The following is a 23,788-nucleotide window of genomic DNA, read 5'->3' as shown; positions in this document are numbered from 1 at the left end:
ATCAACATTGTAGATGTTAATGCATCATCAATACCAATCCAGGATTTTGATAAAGAATATAATAATGACAGGGATCATTCTGCTACATGTAGATCTTTTTTAAATTGTTTACCTGTAATAGTTAAAGTATTATATAAGTAAAAATACACCTCAACAACATTATGGGACATGAGCTACTGCATTAATATTCGTCCCTGCACACAATTAAAACAAGCAACACAATGAAAGCAAGTAATTGTTTTGTAATCAGGTCCTTTTAACTTCACTTATTTTGGGTTTACAACCATTTTTAAATACATTTTCAAATAAACGAAAAAAATAAAATGTGGACACTGAAAAATTACACAAAAATACATGCTAATTTAATACAAACATATTTATTTCATTCTTTATTTTCCCATGCACAGAACGTTTTTCAAAAAATATGCCATGACAAGTTCATTATGACAATAAAAAACAAATAAATCGTTTTATAAGAAATATGCAGACTCTCCTGTCTAGCACTAAAATCCCCAAACTCACAAAAATAAAGGAGTCACAGTTTTTGATGAACACATGGTAACCACAATGCTTTAATTAACCATCAAGGTTTAACTATTGATACACAGTATTTTTATCATCGCTTACGTAAATATAGAAATATATTCCTAGTTTGATATAGGAAACCCCCACAAAAGCTAAACATTTACAGTTGACCAAGAGCAAATACCCCAGCTCTTTAGTTTGGTTTCCGCTATGGTCTAACAGCAGAAGCAAGGGCGAAGCTTTGCAGAGCACTCAGTTAACGTCAAGCAATATTTGTTTGTCTCCAGCAATTGATTTGTTAATTGGTCAGCACTTCCTAAAGCTTGTCCACTTAAAGTATATAATTGATCCCTCTTCCTATTATCTCTTGTTGCACCCAATAGGTAAAAGGGGCAAATGTGTCTGGCACAAGCTTGCCAATTGAAAAAATACATTCTTATATTAAAATGCTATCCAGACTGGACAGCCGTGACATGTTACGTAATTCCTTCTGTAACATATTTTGTCTGAATATTTGGTAACATCAGAGCCTCTTTAGATAGCCCACTACTGATCTGTGCCTTTCATACTGCAATACTGAAAGTGTTCTTCATAAGATGTGTATGCAGAAGGAATACAGCTGTCAATTGCAATACCGTACGGGACAGTAACAGATTTGACAATTTCCTCCCAAACTAAAATAAATAATACATTCATGTCAATAAATACTTAAAGACAAAAAAACACAACAAGTCTAAGCTAGGAGTTAGTATAGACCTCAGAAGACAAGTAAAAGTATTCAGTAGTTACTGTGAGGCATATTGAAGAAAGTCAACTAAGATGAACAATTCCTAATGAGTCAATCAGGGAGGGCTTCTCATTTAGCAACAGAGGGGCTCGTGTCTGCTTCAGTCCAATGTCTCCAGTGTGAAACCATGTTATCATACACAGACAGCAGCAAATCATGTGTAATGCAGGTTGTGATCACATGTTTGTATCACCCTGGTTACAATATCCTTCAACATGTGCTTTTGCTATATATCAAGACTGTCTGGCAGGGAAATAGGAACATTTAATGAGAGAAAGAAAAGTATATTAATACATGTAAAATCCTAAAGGATAAAGTTTAGCAATATTTACCTTATCAATGTTTTTCACAATTAAACATCCTCCATGTTTAACTGCTTCAAAACATTTGTTACTGCACCACATCAACTACCTCTGGCCATGTTGTCGCGTTTTAGTTGGATATTTGTGTATGCTACAGGCCTGGCTACTTCAGTGGGCCATCCCAAGCGAAATATCTCTTTCAAGGTCCATTGAACTTTGCAGTAATATGTTGTATTTCTCCAATTCTCCCTAAAAACAATTTTCCAATACCGCCCTTCTCTTGAACTTTGAGCTGCACTGACAAACTAAATAGCTAAAAAACCTGTAGTGTCGGTAGGCCGAGTTATAGAGCCCCCCATCTGTCAGCCGGTGGAAACTCATTCACCTCCCCCACTTCTGAGTGTGGCTGCTCTCCCAGCGTGAATGTCAGTTTGTATCTCATCCGAACCTTTTCCTGCAAAACACACACACACACACACACACACACACACACACGTGGACACACTTAGCTTTGCAGGTTTCGTTTGCTTGCTGGAGCACACAAGAGTAAGTGTAGAGTTAATGTCAGTGGTCTTTATATCCTCAGTATACTGTTTGGCATGTAAGACTGTTAGAAAATGGTAAAAGTATGATATCAAGCTTAACACCGGACCAGACCGGAATACCGAATTTCACCACTAGGTGTCACACTCGACTCAGCAGCCACCTGTGACTTCTGTTCCTGCAGTGTTAACACGTTGCCTCGTCTGTCTCAATGTGATAGATCGAGACCCTTCTGAAGTAAGACAGTGTTCTTTGAAATAAGTATAAAACATACAAATAGCTCCAGGCTAAGATTTACCTTGAGAGGATTTGCAAGCAGCATGACCTGAGTGATGGCAGCAGGTGGAAGGATCGGGTTAAAAGAAGCCAGCTCTGTCCCTGAGGGTGATTGCAGTCTCACTTTCATCGTCTGGTGGTAGCAGAACAGATTTCCATATTCATTAGAAAGATGTAGCCACCCACAATCATTTCATTTTAGGTCAAATATTGAGTTTATGAGTCAAACATCTGCCAATGTGAATGTTTTATATATAAATGCACACAGCGTAGCTTGATATGCAGAAACATTTTTATCACAGAGGCACAGAATGGTTTACCTTGGGTACAGCAGCCTGCAGAGCAATGTTCCTCACTGGCAGAGGGGCGGTGTTAAGCATGGAGGCCACCATCACCAGTACATCAGGTCTACCTGCTGGACTGTCAGTGGCGAAATGCAGCAGAACACGGACCCCGCTTTTGTCATATGCTGTAACGGGACACATTTGACCTAAAAAAACAGCACACAAAATGTGATTATTACAACAATTGTACCAAGCTTAGAGTCTTTATAAATAAACAAGCTCCTACATTTACCATCTCACTAAAGGTAGGTTCTGACGCAGGTCTTTCATTTTGCACCTGATATAATAAATGCTTTCAGACCCTAATAAACATGTTTTCTAGTTTCACAAAGTTGCCAATGTCATCCCCAAGGGGCATTATTGGCTACAGCTCAATTTTCCATCCATCAAATGTTCTCAAAAAGCAGAGGGTTTTTACTTTCTATTGCCTTTTTTCTGATATTCAGAGTTTATCAAATTACCTCTACTATATTCATATGAACTTTTCCTTCAAGCCTTTTCAATCTCTTTACCCTCTCCACAGGGTATTCTATCAGGTCTGGGAGACCGGCCAAAGATGTTCCTTTAAGACTAACAACCAATTCCAATAAGTATTTTGGTACCCCAGTAATGCATTTTTATACAGCTTTAAAGATTGTAAAGCCTATTGCAAATGTACGACTGGGCGGTCCACCTGTTTGAACACTACAATCTGCGGACAGATTCATATTTGTTTTTTTCGCCAAGGAAATAAAATGTGCACTGAAGTGTGTCTGCCCTGTCCAATGCAAACCTTATTCTCTCTCTACCTCTGAAACATTGTGAAAAATATTTGGCCATTTCAGTGAAAATGTAATTTTCAGATATAATATCCCCCAACACATCTGAGTTGTTTTTTTTACACACACACACACACACACACACACACACACACACACACACACACACACACACACACACACACACACACACACACACACACACACACACACACACACACACACACACACACACACACACACACACACACACACACACACACACACACACACACACACACACACACACACACACACACACACACACACACACACACACACACACAGCTGAAAAAGCAATTTCCTCTCAAACGCTTGTCCGTCAGCCTTATCCTAAGTATTGTGCTGAAGAACATCAAAATCCACTGGCACACACACAAAAACAAACGCGCTTATTATATGGTACTCACTTGGCTTGATGGCCTCCAAAGGGACAAAGACATTGGCCAGGGACACCTCTTGGCTCAGAGGGAGGACGGGGGACAGCGAGCGTAACAGAGGGCTGTCATCTGCCTGACTCTTGGCCGGGGGGGGAATGGACCCTCCTTGCATCACTTCTATGAGGGACGTGCTGGAGAGACTGGAAGAGGGGAGAGCAGGAACGAGCAGATCCTCGCTCCTGACCAGAGAGCTGCCAACGTCCATCACCCCCGATGTGCTGTGTGGATAATTCAAGTCTTGGTCAAAGATATTACAGGTCCCATAATGCCTCAACATATACTGTCAGACAAACATTGGTAAAAAAAACAAGATAAAGATAAGCAAAACAAACACTTTGCAACCAGGTTTTTTTTAGACATTGGTGGAATGCAAAAACATTTGATTTTACTCAAATGGAAAACACATTGTTTTGAACACAATGGCACTTAAACACTCAACAGTATTCTTCAATACTTTCACAATTCTCCGCTCTGCAGAGAAGGTGATCGGCTGCAATCTGCCATCCCTCCACGACCTGCACGCCTCCAGGACCCTGAGGAGGGCAGGGAAGATAGTGACCGACCCCTCCCACCCTGGACACAAACTGTTCACCCCCCTCCCCTCTGGCAGGAGGCTGCGCTCCATCGGGACCAGAACCTCTCGCCACCTGAACAGTTTCTTCCCCTCCGCTACCGGCCTCTTAAACAAGGCCCGGCCCCCCCGCTGCCACTTTACCTCTGCTCTGCCACATCATAGACTATATGCATTACATTAATGCACACAATGTCATACTCCTTTCTACACATATTCTGATTTCACATTTCATATGCAAAAATTAATTCATAGCATTCTATTTCCATGTAAATTCCTGCTTTATTTTTATTGTATTGCTATTTAACTGTATTTTATTCGGTGTAAAATATTTTGTGTTTTATATTAGATTTCTTGTTTTTTTATATTTGATGTCTGCACCATGACATCAAGTCAAATTCCTAGTATGTGCGAACCTACCTGGCAATAAACCTGTTTCTGATACTGAATTTACTATCTGCTCTCAGCCATTTTTACAATACTGCTTATTTAGTGGAGGCAATGGAGTCCTGCCAATCACTCTGCCTTTTGGAAACTTATGATTGAAAGCAGTTGAAATGTCAAACTGTTGAGCATCTCAATAGACAAAAAAGTGCCTTTAAAATGTAGACCCCCATGCAGGCATCAGACTAAATATAATCCAGCATCCAATATATTATGAGTGACAGATAGACAGATTGCTGCTGACCTATGTTCCCGCAGGAAGACCTTTCAGACTGCCACAACATAAAATATGTCAACAACAAAGGATATGTCCCAAGCGCAGTTAAACTGTTAAATCAATAGATACGGATGGGGGGGCCACACCCTTGCAGAATTTAAACATTTATCTTCAGAATTTGCACTGAACTGTATTTAATTGCATGTGATCGAACTTCAAACTCTACAAATGTGTCTACTGTTTCTTACTTTTGCAAATCATGTTTTTGGTTTTTAACCATTTCCACCCTAGTTTTTCCTCATGACACACGCATTACTCACATTTTAGGAATGCCCAGATCCAGAAAGCCAAAGTCTTGCAGATTGTTAATAAGAGAAGTTGAAGTGGTGTGGGACGCTCCAGTGGAGTCCCATTGTGGAGAGACAGTAGTGGCGCAGGAAGCAGGCGGGGCCATGATGAAGGACTGAGGAAGAGCAGCAGCCGGTGCTGTGGTGGTCAACACTGAGCTGAGAGGCTGTGGGAATATGATTGATGTTGTTGAGACAGATGCCGTAGAAACAGGAGGAGTGGAGAAAACAGCACCAGGGAAGCTTAAGGCAGAGGCTTTTGTAGAAGACTTGGCTGAGATTCCTGCAACGGTCACAGAAAGAACGTCTGGATAAAGTGAAGATGTAGAGAACGAAGGATTGGAAGGCAAAGTGGTGTCAAAGAAATCCAAATCTTGACTGGAATCCTGGAAAACACAGCAATAAAAAAACACTGCTATTACCATTAAGATAATAGTCGAAAGTACATTTCAAAAGGTTGCTAGTCAAATTGAACTGTGCCTGTGGGTATGTATGTATTATTATGTACAACTCTTTGTATTTTTCTTATGATAGCTAAAATTGGATGACCATTTTAGTTTTCACTTCATATAGCACTGTAAATAGCATGAAATGATGAGCAGTTTTGTTTTGTTTTTGTTTTATGTATGTTTTGTGTGTGTGAGGACACAATAGACAATGCTAGTGCTAATGGGGATCCTAATAAAGAATAAGTCAACATTAGTCCAAATTATTGCAATTAGTTTAAATACCTGTAAAAATGACAAATCATTCCCCAGGTTTACTTGCGTTGATTTACTTGGAACAGGAGCGGGATCATTCAGGCCTGTAAATGAACACAAAAAAGGTTATTTGTGAATCTAAACAGTTAATGTCTAACGCTGCCATGTAGAAAAAACATGATATTGCACGTTACCTAAAGATAGTAGCTCTTCATCCAGCAGAGAGAGGGCTGCAGAGGGGGCACTGGGCCTGGGGGACTGAGGGTCTGTAACAGCAGACCCACACAGCAGGTCAGCCGGAAGAGAGAGAGATGACGTGGGGGGGTGCTGCTCTGGTAGAGAGACGCTGTGTGTGTCCAGACCCACCAGGTCAATCAGAATCTCCGACTGGTTCGTGCCACCTGAGTATGTCCGGTAGACAAAACATGGGGAGTGAGAAGAAAACAAAGATGTAGTCAATTTAAGGTAGATCATCGCCAATTTGAGATGCTGAGCCTCGCGTTGCCATGCATCCTTTTAAATAATAATTCAAAAATAAAAAGCAATATTGTGTGTGTCCACCCATCTGGTACACACACACTTTTTTTTACCATGGTGAACTTATCCGTTTACTTATTGTGTTTTTATTATTAATAACGTGTGCCTACTTTTTTTAACGTAATATGTAACTCTACTCTTTTTAACTAATATGCTGTTGAATACATTACATTTCCCCGTTGCAGGACTAAGGATTCAGATTCTGACATACAGTATGTAAACTAACATACAGTATGTAAACTAACAACATGTATCCCTCATCCCTCAAGTTATTTAGACATGCAGATTTATTTCGGGCATTTTTCTTTAGCGAGGGTTGAGATCCTTTTTTTCTGATCCAACTGACTTCAAAAAGTGTGTATGCTAAATGTTTACTTTAAAAAGTTCAAAATACATGTTTGTTTCCTGAACAATGCTCTAGTTGTCAGCATAATAACAGACTCATGAAAAACTCTCGTAGAGAACAATGGATTTTATTTGCAGTTTCTTACAAGAAACTATTTCAACCTTACTTACTGAGAAAACGGTTACCACAATATGCGATTTCTATTTAACATTCATTTCTATTAAACTAGCTTAATATAAACTAATTTGAAATTCTGAAAGACTTAAAATCAATCTGCTAAATATCAAACATTCTAAAGGGAACATAAATATCACCAATTTCATTTGTAGCTTTCTTCCAACTTAGAGCTGAGTGATTTCATATTGTGCTCATTCAGTAGGACATCTATAACGATTCCTAGATACATAATTATCGAACCATGAATTGTTCACTGTATAACTTCAACAGACGCATGAAAAAAATAAAGTTTTTACATGAACTGTACTTAGTTGACACTGGTTTGACAAACGATAATAGTAATAGGCAATATATTTTCAAACATGGTCTATGCCATGTTTGTCTCACCATTTGCTTTAATCATTTACATGAACGCCTATTGATCATTAATCAGTTGTAAAACACATATACTAGAAGCTTCTCTTAAGAAATGCCAGAAAGGGAATGGCCAAAGGCTTGTTATAATGCTGTAAACATACAAAGAGGACATACAAATCCCTGGTCAGACTAATTAAATGTACCTTGTCTGACTGATAATTGTGTTTGTTGTGCTTCTGCGGTCTCTCCATTGATGATCTGTCCGTCCACAATCCTCTTATAGGAATTAATGACATGTGAGAGGTCATCACTGGCCTGCAGGATGTCTCCTGAGAAGAGCATTTCAAAGGTTGGACAGCAGTTTACAACCGATAAACAACTATTTAAAAAAATCCACAGTGTTTCCTAAATGAAGAATCAGTGTGAGCAAAATGACGAGTGGCCGTTCTGGTCTGACAGGTTTTGGCCTTACATCCGCATGATCATTCATTAATCAAACCTTTCAAACTTAAATTAGGATAGCGAGAGCAGTTCATCAGACTCTCTACGGCAGGGGTGGGGAACCTCCAGCCCCCGGGCCATATACGGCCCGCGAGACCATTTGGTATGGCCAAATATGGTATGGTATTAATTTATAAACACACGCAAAAAAAAATAATTAAACAAATATAGACCGCAAAAAAATTAAACAAGCGAGTACCTGTTTTTCCTGGCCAAGGTCAGGGTCCTTGAACACAACACGAGCCTAACGTGTCATCACGTGGTATATGTCTCGTCTGACAGGGGTGCAGTTCTGACGGAGAGCACCAGAACGTCACTCCGGCACTTCCAAAAATTGCAGTACCCATAAGGAGCCGTACACATGCTGCAGTTTTTGCGTGGCTGTGTCTTTAGTTGAAAGCCCAGTGGCCATCTGTTCATCTGTCATACAGTCAATAACTTTGTTGTTATTAGCATCTGGTTAGCTAACGAATATAAGAAGCTTTTTCTCCATCCAGTGAGGTAGAGGCACATCTTTATATGATCATTATAGTTATAAAACAATAAGAGAATAAAGTAGACAGGTATAAAATACTATATGACAGTAAAAAAAGTTGTTATTAATAAACAAGAATACAGTTTGAAAGGGGAGTGATTTGTAAAATATCCATAAAGAAAAAGAAAATCTGCTTACAGTTCTGTTTCATATGGATGTTGAGAGATGTATCCATAGATCTCTTAATGTTGCTCTCAAAGTGCACCAGATTGATGCTTTTAACTTCAATATAAAAAATCTTCCCGGGGGAGCATGCCCCTGGACCCCTCTAGAGGAGGTTGGGCCCCCCCCCCACACTTAAATCATGTTCACATGGATAGGAAACTAAATACATTTGCGCACATCTTGTGTCTATATCTTTCTATTTTGGTGGTCATGCCACAACCGTGCACGTGCATGCATGCACGAGTCATGGTAAGATATCTGGATTAAGAGGTTGCTTTTTCTTTGCACAGCATGAAAGAAAGGTGAAATGAACGGGCTGTGATTTGAGTATTTTTAAGCAGAGGTCAATCATTTGTACGGCCCTCTGAGGATGTTGAAAAAATTGAAATGGCCCTTGAGAGGAAAAAGGTTCCCCACCCCTGCTCTACGGGCAAAATGACAGGATTTCTTACCCAAGCTGCTGTCATTATCTTCCGTCTCAGTAGCGAGCTGAAACACGGCTTGCCTGAGCTTGTCGCAATCAGCATACAGCTCCTAGGAGAGAATTAGAAATCACAGTATATTCATACCTTGAATCTCATTTCAGAAACTGCTGTGTCTTAGGATATGAAAAGAAAAGTGTTTCTCTTAAATAAAATATGTCAACTAAGACTTTATTTAGTGTGTTATTATTTACTATGAAAATGTATTATATATTTGTAATTACTTAGGGCAGTTTACTTTATATTTTACATGTATTCACTTGAATCATTCTTAAACAAATCTGGCAATTCAAGCTAGCTTGGTTAATATTAATTTTCACTCTTAACATACAGACAGCAATCAATATAAAAAAAGAAGTGACCAATATGGTAGCTCTGGCACCACACTGTCCACTATTACACTAGATTAAGCAACTTTTGCACCAATGCTGCCAGCTACTTTTAATGAAAGACTTGACAACACTAGGCTGGGCTTTGGTTAGATAATTAAAAAAAAAGCTTATTCTTGCTGACTTCTTCAATGTTACCTACCCACTTTTAACGAAGAGTCTCAGAATTATGCCGTTTTCATTTACTGCTGCAAGTTTAGATGTAGTAGCACTAAATGCCTTTGGACTGCTTTGGGGCTGCACAGCCAAGTTTTTACATGTTTCTAAAAGGTCATTTTTGAACAAACCCTAATGAGCTCCTTGTCTCCATCCGTGGAGTCGTTCGGGCTGAAGTGAGCAAGCATCTCGTTAAGGAGTTTGACGCTGGTATTTACGGCCTCCAGTGTGCCTTTCTGCTTCGTCACTTTCTGTGTTCTGACTTCGTCCTGGGGAAAGGAGCACTTGTTAATAGCACTCATTAAATGTGTCTGACATTAAATTCCAATTTTTCCATAAGAAAGCCTCAGAAAATGAATTAAAAACAGCAATTTTTAAATAATAAATAATAAATAATATTTTTATAGCGCCTTTCAGGAAACCCAAGGTCGCTTTACAAGTCGGGTAGGGGGGGGGGGGGAGTAGGGGAAAAAAGGCAGACAGGTTAAGGGGGTGGGGGGGGGAAGTAACCATCATCATCAATCATTTGATACTGACACACCTCCTTAACCATGTTCTTGATGAGCCGATTGGCCTCTTGCAGATCCTCAGGTTTTTTGCTCTTCAGCAGCTCAGCTAATCTCTGCAGAGAAAAAAACTCTCAAAACTCATTTCCCACAGTTTGTCCAGACACGAACAGCAAAGCCATACAACCTCTCAGATCTGAAAAAACAAAATTAACTCATAAATCAACTGCAGTCAACATTCAGTCGTGACCTGTTTCGCTGTGACGTAACCAGTGAGGTATTAGAGCAATAAGAAAAACATGAGCTCTTTTTAGTGTCGTGTATACACATTAAATATGATGTATCTTTTTTTCTGTGGAAAGCCACAATCTTCAATAAGTAATAAAACAAGCTATAGAAGTCAATAAAGAAACAACTTTTGATCCTTTAAAGCCTCTCAGTGGACAGTATTTTGTGAGAAATTCCTGGCATAACAACTCTCATAAAAAAATGAACAAAACATGAAAGTATATCGCTATGAAAGTTTGCTGGTAGATTACGCACATTTTTTAAGGATTACAATTCTCATAAAATGGTCTTTCCAAAAATGTCAAACTATTTTGCATTACTGATGATTTTAGAGATACGGCAAAAATACGCAGGCGCCTTGAACCTTCAACTACAGAGGAACATTATCTACACTGGGCCAATAAACACTGCATTAAAACTATGCATCTATAAAATAGATAAAACAAGAGAGAGTCATGAACAGTGAGCGAGTTGCAGTGTTCACATCCCAAAATAATAACTCTTACCTTGCTCTTCGTCTCGTCATCAAACACAGGATTCTTGGGTCGTGGAGAAGGAGACGGTATTAATGTAGCATCGAGAGGGATTTCTGGGTCAGTTAAGACAATACCTAAAGTAAACATGACAACAAACACATCAAAGCAGGGTGTATTATTTTTGGATGTCACTGTTATGCAATCATATTGTGTCCAAATCCTCACCAGCATATTTTAACAATTTAAAAAGAGTCTCACCCTGTGACTTCAGCATTTCATACGCTTCAAAGACCTTTGTTTCATCTGGTAGAGACAGGGTCCAACTGTACAGCATCTCGATCACTTTAGTCTTCACTCTCTCTGATACTTTATCTCCTAGATACTGAGAAATGAACATTCACAGCTTTAGAATGACACCAAACTTCAGTTCAAGAAAACATATCACCATTACATTGACATCTATGATACTTACTTTGGGTGAAACCACCTTAATTAATTCATTTAAAAATCTAAATTTCCCAACTTCATTGTGAAAACGTCTCCCGCAGTTTTTCATACAAGCCTCGAGAACCTAGAAAAGAAAAACAACCAGAGATAAATATATTTTCTCCCCTATGAAGAGTTTGTTTTTGAATTCAAGTGAAGTTATTTTACTACAGACCGTTAATGCTTGTATCGCCTCCCATTCCTGAGGCGACTGAATCTTGTGAGCCAGCAGTCTAACGGATATTTGAGGGCTATAAAATGAAGAACAAAAACTCATTAATACAAACCACTTAAAGTCTGCACTAACTGTTGCTAACGCATATTAGCAACATTAGATGGACGTGACTCCACATTAGGGGGGAGATTGTGATTGGTTAATGACCATACCCTTCCAGTTCCTTATTGATTTGGTCACAGAATCCCATTATAAACTCCCAGTCTTCCTGTCTGTTGGAAGGGCCGGTGGCTTTATCTGGGGAAAAAATAAAATAATATGATCTCTCATGCTCTTACAGTACATTAGCAATATGTGTATCTATCTACAGGTTCACAACACAGGCAGGAGCTTTGTGATACAAAATTAAACTCGCTCAATAAGCAACCCAGACTGTTTTTTATCCACCGTGTTCTGGTATTCTTACATACATTGTTGAAAGACCTGTTTGCACTTAGATAAGCTAAAGCCTGGAGGTGTTTACAACAGCCCTAGGTAAGCCAATGCAAAGCCGTGTGTGGTTCACCAGCATAATAACTTAATTTGTGCCAGCATTACAACATACCGACTACAAATCCAGCAGTATAAAGCAAACATCCAAGCTGAGTTTGGCTAGCTACATCCATCAGGTACTACCAGCAGTGTGTTAGCCACTTTCTGACAACACAGACGAATTAGCACTATACTCTTGAGTTTCAGCGATGTCATGTGAGTCAAACTACTGTGTCGGACACCAGCGGCAGCACAGTACATGAGTGCACATCTCTATGTGAATAAACGAGATTAAATAAGAGTTTAACAGTGTACTTACTAAGCCAGGACTCCAGCGATTCTCCATCCTCCGCCATGTTTGCTCTCTGTGAGGCAAACAACGCGTGACTCGCGCTGCCTTCAAGTCGCGTCGGACAAATGGGAGCTGCTGATACTGCTTGCTAAGTAATTGCAAGAATTTCGTTCAAGTTAATAATAATGTTTTGTTTACGACAATATAATATTGTTCTTTTCACGAACACACAATAACATGCACATTGGAAATACATTTTACCAAACTGCTTCACAAATTATCGTTTATTTTGTGTTTGATTTCAACGTCTAAATACTTGTTTCTCATTAGTCTGGATAGAGTAGTAGAGATTTAATACGTAGCCTAATAATATAATAGCAGAGGTAGGAGAAGTACTCAGATATTGTAAAAGTAGAAGTACCACAGTGTATGAATACTTTGTTACAATTAAAATACTTGCATTAAAAATGTTAACTAAGTAAAAGTATAAAAGTATTAGCATCGAAATATACTAAAAGTACCAAAAGTAAAAGTAGGCTACTCATTATGCAAATTCAGCCATTTTAGAATGGTAGGCTATATTATACGTTTTGATTATAATTATTGATGCATAAATGTGTTTATCAAAGCTGGTAAACGTGCAATCGGCAAAGTAACTAAGTAGTGGAGTAAAAGTAGACGATTTACCTCTGAATTGTAGTCGGTAGAAGTACAAAACGGGAAATAGTCAAGTAAAGTACAAGTCTCTCAAAATTGTACTCAAGTAGCCTACTGTAGCTACTTGAGTAAAAGTGACTTTACACCACAGATGATGGAGATACAGACAGTGAATACAACATAATAATATATATATAATATAACATTTATAAATGGTGAATATTGGATATTTACATCAACGCAACATGTTCAGCTTTTAAATCTGTATTTTACCATTGCTAGCCTCTTGAACACTCCTCACATTATCTTTCTCTTTGTTCTATCAACACTCTCCTCACTTATGTTTGCATACATGTTTGCAAGGTCAATAATATACCAAGGCTATATCTGCCTTTCTGGTTTCAGGATGAATGTTGAACTCTAAGATTGGTCTACCAGCTTCAGTTAAGAAATAAAATACATGAAACAACATTGTTTTACGACAACAGTTAGTATAAGAAAATCCGAGCATCATTTGGAGAATGTCCAAGGTTTCTGCTATAAATTGTGGCATGTTTATTTGTTCTGTCTGTCTATTTACCATAGAGACAACATCTGACCCTGTGAAGCTAAAGGCACGTTATGAACTGACATTGAATCCATATGTTCAGCAATCACTCCTCCCCTACCATAGTGCAAATTACCACACTCCTCCACGAATAGAATAGAGTAGTCTGCTCCCTTCTCCACTAGATGTGACTGCATGAGCAACATACTTGACCTCATGATGCCATTGTGGCTCCAGCTCAAATATGACGTGTGTAACAATGCTACAGCCTAACAGGTGGCTTCACATGCCTCTGTTGATCTACTGAGGAAGCGCATATAGTTGCAAAATAGTTCCGAGAACAAGTGCCAGGGTTGGGCTGGCAAGATAACCACTATCTCTCGCCAGATCTCTTATATTACTACGAGTAGCAGCATCTCTTTGCCTTTGTTAAGTATTTGTGGAGAGTCCTTACCCCCTGCTCTCCCTCCTGGCTTTGAAGCACACAAGCGCGTTAAGACTTCAGACATCTCATTTCTGATTCTCACACTGCTTTACTCAAGCCAGCACCTGTGGGTTTCACCCTTGAAAGGGAATGTTTGGAGAGGTTGGAGTAACCTCGTCTTGGTATAGTTTCATCCTCTGTTTGGCTTTATATGCTGCTGTGAGGATAAGTGCTTTCTTATGTAGGACTATGAAAAAAGGTAGTGGACAAAGATCAATCTTTTATCTTTTCATTGTTATTTTTTTTTGTTTTTCTAAATGCTCCCTATACGAGTCAGGACTGTCATAAACATGAATGATTTTGAGGATGCATGTTTCTGCCTTTAACCCCATTTTAATAACTGTGCATTGAAGCCTTTCTGTATGGCTGTAGGCTAAAGTCATGTCGTCAGTCAGCATCTTTCAATTTTTTTATTTTTGCGTTGTCCCGCACAGCTGGCACTTACTGGCCCTGTAATGGAGAGTTATTTTACATCACACAGGTGCATAATGTACATGCTACTGGGCCCTGGTTTGAGTCTTCGTGGCATGGTTTCCACATGTTCTTTGATGTGGGTTTGGTGTGTCAGGGCCTTTAAGCTATCACTAACTTTTTTTACAGGTTGTTGCACACTCTTGGCTTTAAACCACCTTTTGAAGCAACAGGCAGCTTTCACAGAAGTCTTTTTGAATTGTCACATAGTCATAGTGTTTATAGCAATACATGCTTTTTCTATAAGTCCAATGCCTGTTGTGAAAAAAGTTCTGGAGCTCCATTCCTCTTTCTTCTATGTGAGTCATTGAGGGTGGGTGTCCTTCAAACGTAGTTCTATTGCAAATATAATTTGAGTAGTTTGGTCTTTAACTCTCTTTAGTGATGAACTCAGAGAGCAGCACATGCCTGAGGGGGAATCAAAATGTTTGATGTCACTGTTTAAAATGGCCATGTACATTTTGTAATGCATTTCATACATCACATTGTGGCATGAGACTGAATCTGCCCACCGCCGATGATCCTCCCTTTCCAGCTGCAGTCCGCTTCTCAAGTCTTCACTCACAGGACCACCGGCCTGCATGCAATTGATCTAATTAATGTTGAATACATTTAAAATCTTTATCTCAGAGCTTCTTATACTGTATGGCCATGTGGTGGCACTAACAGCTCAGAGAGGACTTAAGGTGTGTATTTAATGTGTAGTAATGTTAAGAAGTGGAATAAAGCAGCATTTGGTGTGACACAATCTTAAACATTGGTCCCCAGGACTATCTTTTGAATTGTATGGCTGGTGTGGTGAGGACTGACGCATGGAGTTTGTTTATACCAAGTATTAACTGTGACAGACAAGAAGGATGAGGCTTTTTCTCCCTTATCTCCACTTTGAGAAATGTGGATTCACACTGAGCTTTTAACTGCTGCTGCACTTATTTTGAGTAGAAATTAAGAAGTGGAAATAGGGCCTCAGGAAATGCCCATTAAGTCGGACAAATAAGCAACATGAAGATAAAAGGTTTATCTACCAACATTAATTTAAAAAAGTGGTTTCTGCCTCAGCGTCTCTGTTTCTGTGTGAGAAATTCCTCCTTTTCTTATTTTTTGTTCTTGAATACAGCTTCGAGCTGCATGTCAGAAGCCAGTCCATGAAGCTGTGAAGGGCTTACGATTCACTACGGCAACCTTGAAATAAAGAGCAACAGTTTATTTATGGTCATGTGGGTCATGTGGGTGGAAGAATAGTGCATTTGCTTACCCATGTACACATAGTTGTGTGTTCTTTGCCAGTAAACCACAAACCCTAGCTCTATGAATCCTATGCAATATGTGAGTCAATGGCAGGACCATGTTATGAACTATAACACAATGAATTGCTATGTATAAATCAAAGATATTAATACGGAAGACTGACAGGAAATAAAATGAGATTGTCGGCAACGATTGAGGCTAGTGATTAGGGTTTGGAATTAGTTTAGTGACTGGCTGTAGATCAATTCATACAGTAACTAATTGACTTAACACTGCATGTGACTGAGAAAATTAATGGCTTCAAATATAGATAGCTCACAACCTCCGCTTAATCATCTTTCCCCCAGACCAGACACAGCTTTATTAAACAACATCTCTGCATTACATTTTCTTTTTCAATTCAAAATTAGCTTCATTAGCATGACCATGGCACGACATCTCTGCATTATACAACATAACGATCCTGTTATAGTATCATATAGAGAGATACTCTTTGCTTTGTGAGAAATGATTGGGGTGATGAAACACGAGGTTGGCAAATGATCAATCATTAAAATGAGGAAGTGTTTTGGATCACACTCCACAGGGCCCACACACACAATTCAAATTCATATGCACGTATTAATCAAGTATTACCGTGGAGACAAATACTTTGCCTTGAAGCAAATCATCAGTTAAAAAAACAACAATCATTCTTACAGGTTACTGATGTAATTAAAAAGTGTCACCTTCAGGACGACAAATATACCGTCCATGATTAAGCTATAATTCATTAGATCCAGTCTAATTATCTCTGAATATTGCATCATTTCATATCTTGAAAAGTGATTCAGAAACATGGGCAGTGACTTGCCTTTTTATTAGTTTGTTATTTCAGGCAACAATGAAATCTGTATACAAGGAGTAGCATACACTCCTTACATGCTACATCCAGTCAGATTACTGCATACACATCTTTGCTGACTTTTCACTTGTTTTTCAGTTGCTCATCAAATTTGACATTTGACACTTGCACATTTAAGTGCAAGAGAAAACATTTTCTTTACACTGTGTGCCATCTAAAATTAGATGTATAATCAAAAAGCATAGTCTTTCCTGTCAAAAAACTGTGCTTAACACTACCAGATGGATTCAAATTCAAAATACAAAACACCATTATTGAAAACATTCAGCATACAACACATTATACGTGTACACATGGTTTAAAAATAACTCTTATCCAGCATCCCATAGCAGGATTAATGAGAACAAATTACTCTAATATTTGTAAATAATATCTTCTTATTGATTTGTTTTCAGCAAAGTGGAAAACACAGCAGCACCAAATTCAATCAGCAGTATTATTATCTTTCTTTCATGAATTTGAGAAGATTTCAGCAATAGCAGGCTGCCTGATCAAAATTCAATGCATCCTTCTTTTGCTTTCCATTTCATCGAGCTTGGTTACTGTCCACAGTTGACTGGTGCAGCATAATTGTTGGGTAACATGCCGATCTGTCCGTTGCACAATCCTTTCCACCGGTTTGCATCAAACTGTTCCAGGACCTGAATGATATCTCCCGCTTAAAGCTCAGCTCACCTTCTTCCTAAGCCTCAAGTCGTCTTGATGCGCATACAAATAGAGTAGATTTTCTTTCTGTTGGCACATATTCCTTTTTAAATATCCAAAAATCAGATTAAGTTTTAGAGAGAAAAATCTATGATGAATGAATAATTCTCAAAATCCCCTCTGGATGATCCATTTCTTTATTAACTTAAAATGTTGTTGGAAAAAAATTAAAACCTGTTAAGCCCTGGAGCCCCCCAACGTTTTTTTTCGAGACTGTGTCTCAGGGCTTCTTAACATTTATGAAACTATTAATGTGTAGCACCAGATTAACGGGAAGAATCTCAGCTAACTGAAGATATGAACAATTTTTACCAAAACAAAACACAAGTCTCATAAGAAGCGTCTAAAGGACCCCTGAGCGAAAAAATGCAAACTGACTTTGGCACAGAACTCAAGATAAAGATACCCTTATTACTTATCGTAACTGCACATACAATATATCCGATTAAAGCTGAGACTCCACAGATTATATAGGTAGGCCTATAGTATCATCACTGAGCGATCCGATCTCGCGACAGGGGAAGCAAACACAGACATCACAACACATACCTTTACGGAGCTTTTACAGGAGACGTGTACTGTTCAATGGCATTAAAACGAGAAAAAACGCGGCTGAATCGGTTAATCCATAGGTTAATAATGTGTCTGTCGCTTTGAAACAATTATTTATAATCCATAATTCCATTTGTATGTAAAAATCTGAGAAAAAAAGTTAGCTGCTAATGGTAGCTACCAGAGTGTATGCAGCTTCCGGTTTTGGCTATGCGTCACTCTCACTCCTTATTTGGTAACGTGTTTGTGTATGTGGGAGTTCCCCTCGATTCCATTGGCTCTAGCGGTTATAAAGAGATTTCATTCGTCAAAATCGACCAAGGGGGGCCAGAGATATGGAAAATCCACCCAAATGACCCCAGAAGCGGGTTTTTTTTGGCTAAATCTCTCTAAAAATGTCACATTTAACTTGTTTTGCATCAATCTTGATACAGGGTACTTATTATATGTTGTACTTTGGATTCCTAAAGCTTTTAGTCTACTAACCCATCATCCAAGGGTAGTTTTCACTATAAGTAAAAAATAGTTTTTGGACGGACACTATAATTTACAGTTTTTTACTATGTTCAATCTGAATTTTCTTTAAAATAAAAAACATCTATATTGATTCTGACTTTTCTACATCCAAATCACAGGTCAATAATTCCTTTGAGAACAAAGATTATTAATGTAACCCTTTTAGAAGGGAAGATATGGTCATTTGTTCTGGGAATGTCATTTTCGAGCCTGAGACCTGAAAAACAGGCTCAGGGTGGAACAGGTTAAAAGTGAATAAAATCTATGTTGTTTTGCTTCCCATACTATAAGTAAGGGATAATGTGCAGCGACGCGGTCATTATGGGGAAAAGAACACCGACAGGATCTGCATGAATAATGTAACATGTAATAATGTAGTTTATTTTGTTGTGTGACATCAATTAAAAACATTGTTTTGATTTGTGACGCAGTTTTCTCTTTGTTTTATTTTCTCAATGCTTCTAATAATGTACACCAAGACAGCTATTAAATGAGATCCAAAACAAGTGTGCATGCAGCTCTTGTTGTCTCACAGAAACATCTAAAACTCAAGAGGTTAATCATTTCCTGTCAGGTATAGCAGATGCTTTTAGAGCTAATGTCGGTACGGGTTGCCATATGTTGAACGATGGTATATATATATATATATACCATATATAGGGTACTTTACTGTGAGCTTGGATGAAGGGTTTTCAGCAACGTCCATGATTATTTTACTGTGATGCTTCCTGTGGTCAAGGTTTTGTGTAACCACTTGAATGTGTGGCTCAAGAACACCATCCGCTTAAACTAGCAAAGCAGAAGTAAGTTAAATATCTCAAAAGGGAAAGACATAATAGATTTCTCTACAAAAGCTTTCTTATGTTTGAAGCTAAAAAGTGAAAAGGGCAACTTTAATAACCCAAGGCCAACATGATTTTGGATACATTTAAAGCAACACAGAACATCACAGATTTTTGACTTTTATATTACCCTTTGGGTGTGACAGATGATTCACAGTAGGAAAATAATAAAATATGTGAAGTGTTACAATTCAATCATCAGTTGTTATTTCACTGAGATTCAAATGGGAAAAAATTGCAACCTTAAAAAATGAATAAAATCTAATCCAATGTTTTGATTCCCGAATTATGATATCGTTTATTTTGTCATTTGTGTCATAATTTACAAATAATGTTGTGCCACTTGAACATTATAATAAAAAGATGAATCCTTATTTAAAATCCAAATTAAAATGAAACATATTTGGGGTAACCTCAGTACATATAAACATTTATAAACAGATGAGGAAAGATGGCTTAACGATTAGGGAGACAGTGAAAACGAAGCCCATGTGTCTTTCATCAAATTGCATCAGTGACAGTGAGACCAAGCAAGGCCAGAGCTCAAATACATTTATTTTTATATTTTGTCATAGAACACATGCAGGAGAAACTGTAAGCTGGCTTTGACAAAATGTTAAAAGATCAGTGATCAAGCTGTCAGCTTGAAAAAGACAAGTCTCCTTGGAAAAGGCAGTTGGGTCACAAAACAAACCTTTCTCTAGACTGTAATATGTGCACTTAATATACACATGATGCTGCATTTGTTGTTTTAACCTGTATCTAGTGCATTATTTCTGCATTGTTGATAAACATTTCCTTTATTTCCCCTTTGACCCAGTACAGGAAGACATTTTGACAGAATATGTGACACAGGTACACATTATAAAATGAATGATGCTTCAGTTTTAAGGTTCTGCTATGCTGGCTCACTGTCACACTGTCATGAATAACTGGAACAATATATAAAAAGAGGCCACATTCATAATATTAGTAACACCAGTGTTTTTCCCACTACAACACGTCAACATGTCTTCAGTTTCAAGCCTGTGTGGTCTTGCCCAGGGGCTTTATAGACAGCTACATCACTTTCCTGTTAAGTTGTGTCTACTGGATTTCAACCTGGTGAAATGTACTCATCTTGTATGTTTGAATATGGACATTTGGACACGATGGGGGGCAGCTTGTTGCATTGCGGGGAAACATGTGGCAGCAGGTGTTAAGTTGAAACAGTAGGTAGTAAAGATGCTTTGGTCAATTTAAAATTGATCTTTTAACATTTATTTAGTGTTGGTAGAGACAGTACAGAAACTGTCTGGTCTCCTGTTAGTCCCTTTTGGATTGATCCATTAAGTCATCTGAAATATGGGGAGTGAAATTATATTAGTTGAAGTCATTTCCAGCATATCAATCGCATTATGGCTGGTAATGCTGCCATGAGGAGGAGTAGGTTGTAAGGTTCAAAGTCTCTGATACTCTCAAAGAGAACATAGTGAATTCTGGGAAATGCTGGTTTTGGCATCAAAAGACATGAAAGGCTGGCTGGACCTGCACTAATGAGACCCTGGAGACCCTAACAAAGGTTTCCCTCAAAGGGATATGGGTTATCAAACTGAGTTCCACAATATCTTGACATTTATGGAAAAAAGTGTTCCATGAAAGTTCACAGAATGGCATTTGCTTTTCATGGTCTGGCTTCTATTATTTGGGCTATGTTTACTTTTTGTTGGCCCAATCCCATCTTCCACCATTAAACCTCAAGCCCTGAACCCGTAAGGATTTAACTGACATCTACTGGTAAATGCCCTTTGAGTGTGAGAGGCTGAAAGGGCTTGAAATAGTATCAACCCGTATATTTATTTGTGGGGATTTATTTTACGTTCTTTTACTTACTGATTAGAATGTTTTCCAATCTCTTGCCTAACACGAGCAGAGGTAATTGCCTAATTTGTAATTTCTGTAATCTGAATACATTTTTGTGTGAAAACAGCATCATTGTAAATTGTGTAACTTTTTATTTTATTATATGTTTTATTATATTATCCATCCATCCATCCATCTTCTCCCGCTTATCCGTGGTCGGGTCGCGGGGGTAGCAGTTCCAGCAGAGAGCCCCAAACTTTCTTTTCCCTGGCGACATCAACCAGCTCTGACTGGGGGATCCCAAGGCGCTCCCAGGCCAGCGAAGAGATATAATCCCTCCACCTGGTCCTAGGTCTACCCCTTGGTCTCTTCCCAGCTGGACGTGCCTGGAACACCTCCCTAGGGAGGCGCCCAGGTGGCATCCTAACTAGGTGCCCGAACCACCTCAACTGGCTCCTTTCGACACGAAGGAGGAGCGGCTCAACTCCGAGTCCCTCCCTGATGACCGAACTTCTCACCTTATCCCTAAGGGAGACACCAGCCACCCTGCGGAGAAAACCCATCTCGGCCGCTTGTATCCGCGATCTCGTTCTTTCGGTCATGACCCATCCTTCATGACCATAGGTGAGGGTAGGAACGAAAATGGCCCGGAAGACCGAGAGCTTTGCCTTCTGGCTCAGCTCCCTTTTCGTCACAACGGTGCGGTAAAGCGACTGCAGTACCGCTCCCGCTGCTCCGATTCTCCGGCCCATCTCACGCTCCATTGTTCCCTCACTCGAGAACAAGACCCCGAAATACTTGAACTCCTTCACTTGGGGTAAGGACTCATTCCCTACCTGGAGTGGACAGTCCATCGGTTTCCTGCTGAGAACCATGGCCTCAGATTTGGAGGTGCTGATCCTCATCCCAGCCGCTTCACACTCGGTTGCGAACCGATCCAGTGAGTGCTGAAGGTCGCAGACCGATGAAGCCATTAGAACCACATCATCTGCAAAAAGCAGTGGTGCAATCCTTAGTCCACCGAACTGCAGACCCCCTCCCCCCATGACTACGCCTCGAAATCCGATCCATGTATATTACAAACAGGATTGGTGACAAAGCGCAGCCCTGGCGGAGGCCAACCCTCACCGGAAATGGGTCCGACTTACTGCCGAGGACCCGGACACAGCTCTCGCTTTGGGAGTACAGAGATTGGATGGCCCTGAGTAGAGACCCCCTCACCCCATACTCCCGCAGCACCTCCCACAGTAACTCCCTGGGAACTCGGTCATACGCCTTCTCCAAGTCTACAAAACACATGTAGACCGGATAAGCGTACTCCCAGGCCCCCTCCAGGATCCTTGCGAGAGTAAAAAGCTGATCCGTCGTTCCACGACCAGGACGGAATCCGCATTGTTCCTCCTCAATCTGAGGTTCGACAATCGGCCTGACCCTCCTTTCGAGTACCTTAGAGTAAACTTTCCCGGGGAGGCTGAGTAGTGTGATGCCTCTGTAATTGGCACACACCCTCTGATCCCCCTTTTTAAAAAGGGGAACCACCACCCCGGTCTGCCACTCCTTCGGTACCGTTTCCGACTTCCACGCAACATTGATGAGACGTGTCAACCATGACAGTCCCTCAACACCCAGAGCCTTCAGCATTTCCGGGCGGATCTCATCCACCCCCGGGGCTTTGCCACTGTGGAGTTGTTTGACGACCTCAGTGACCTCCCCCCGGGAGATTGGTGTTGATCCCCCGTCATACTCCAGCTCTGCCTCTAACATAGAGGGCGGAGTTGTCGGGTTCAGGAGTTCCTCAAAGTGTTCCTTCCAACGCCCTAACACTCCATCAGTTGAGGTCAACAACGTCCCATCCTTACTGTACACAGCTTGGATGGTTCCCTGCTTCCCCCTCCTGAGGTGTCGGACAGTTTTCCAGAACAACTTTGGTGCCGCCCGAAAGTCCTTCTCCATGTCTTCTCCGAACTTCTCCCACACCCGCTGCTTTGCCTCGGCCACGGATGAGGCTGCTGCCCTTCGGGCCTGTCGGTACCTTGCAACTGCCTCGGGAGTCCCCCGGGATAACAAATCCCTGAAGGCCTCCTTCTTCAGTCGGACGGCTTCCCTGACCACCGGTGTCCACCAGGAGGTTCGAGGGTTACCGCCCCTTGAGGCACCTAGGACCTTGAGACCACAGCTCCCCGCCGCGGCTTCGGCAATAGAGGCTTTGAACACCGACCACTCTGGTTCAATGTCCCCAACCTCCACAAGAATGCCCGAAAAGCTCCGCCGGAGGTGTGAGTTGAAGGCCTCCTGAACTTGGGCCTCCTCCAGACGTTCCCAGTTCA

At 40.0% G+C, this 23,788-nt stretch overlaps 1 protein-coding gene across 1 annotated transcript; it reads right to left on the bottom strand.

Annotated features, from left to right (window-relative positions):
- Positions 1 to 358: 358 nt before the first annotated feature.
- On the bottom strand, positions 359 to 12,975 carry gga3a (golgi associated, gamma adaptin ear containing, ARF binding protein 3a). Its single transcript, XM_034203517.1, has 17 exons — positions 12,721 to 12,975; positions 12,083 to 12,167; positions 11,871 to 11,946; positions 11,682 to 11,780; positions 11,468 to 11,591; positions 11,240 to 11,343; positions 10,481 to 10,561; positions 10,071 to 10,208; positions 9,365 to 9,446; positions 7,915 to 8,040; positions 6,489 to 6,695; positions 6,325 to 6,398; positions 5,567 to 5,979; positions 3,985 to 4,232; positions 2,754 to 2,923; positions 2,456 to 2,566; positions 359 to 2,068 (listed from the first exon to the last, which is right to left on the bottom strand). Exons 1-17 carry the CDS (start codon positions 12,755 to 12,757, stop codon positions 1,958 to 1,960), a joined length of 2,286 nt encoding a protein of 761 aa, XP_034059408.1. The 5' UTR covers positions 12,758 to 12,975; the 3' UTR covers positions 359 to 1,957.
- Between the last annotated feature and the right edge of the window lie 10,813 nt (positions 12,976 to 23,788).

Source organism: Gymnodraco acuticeps, unplaced genomic scaffold (assembly GCF_902827175.1).
Source record: "Gymnodraco acuticeps unplaced genomic scaffold, fGymAcu1.1, whole genome shotgun sequence".
NCBI lineage: Eukaryota > Metazoa > Chordata > Actinopteri > Perciformes > Bathydraconidae > Gymnodraco > Gymnodraco acuticeps.
This window is presented reverse-complemented; position numbering and strand designations above follow the sequence as displayed.

Coding starts and splice junctions, on each gene's coding strand:
- gga3a (XM_034203517.1), bottom strand. CDS start 12,757: ATGGCGGAGGATGGAGAATCGCTGGAGTCCTGGCTTA. Junction 10,562..11,239: donor ATGACGAGACGAAGAGCAAG/GTAAGAGTTATT, acceptor TTTTCTCTGCAG/AGATTAGCTGAGCTGCTGAA. Junction 10,209..10,480: donor TCAAGAACATGGTTAAGGAG/GTGTGTCAGTAT, acceptor TCCTTTCCCCAG/GACGAAGTCAGAACACAGAA.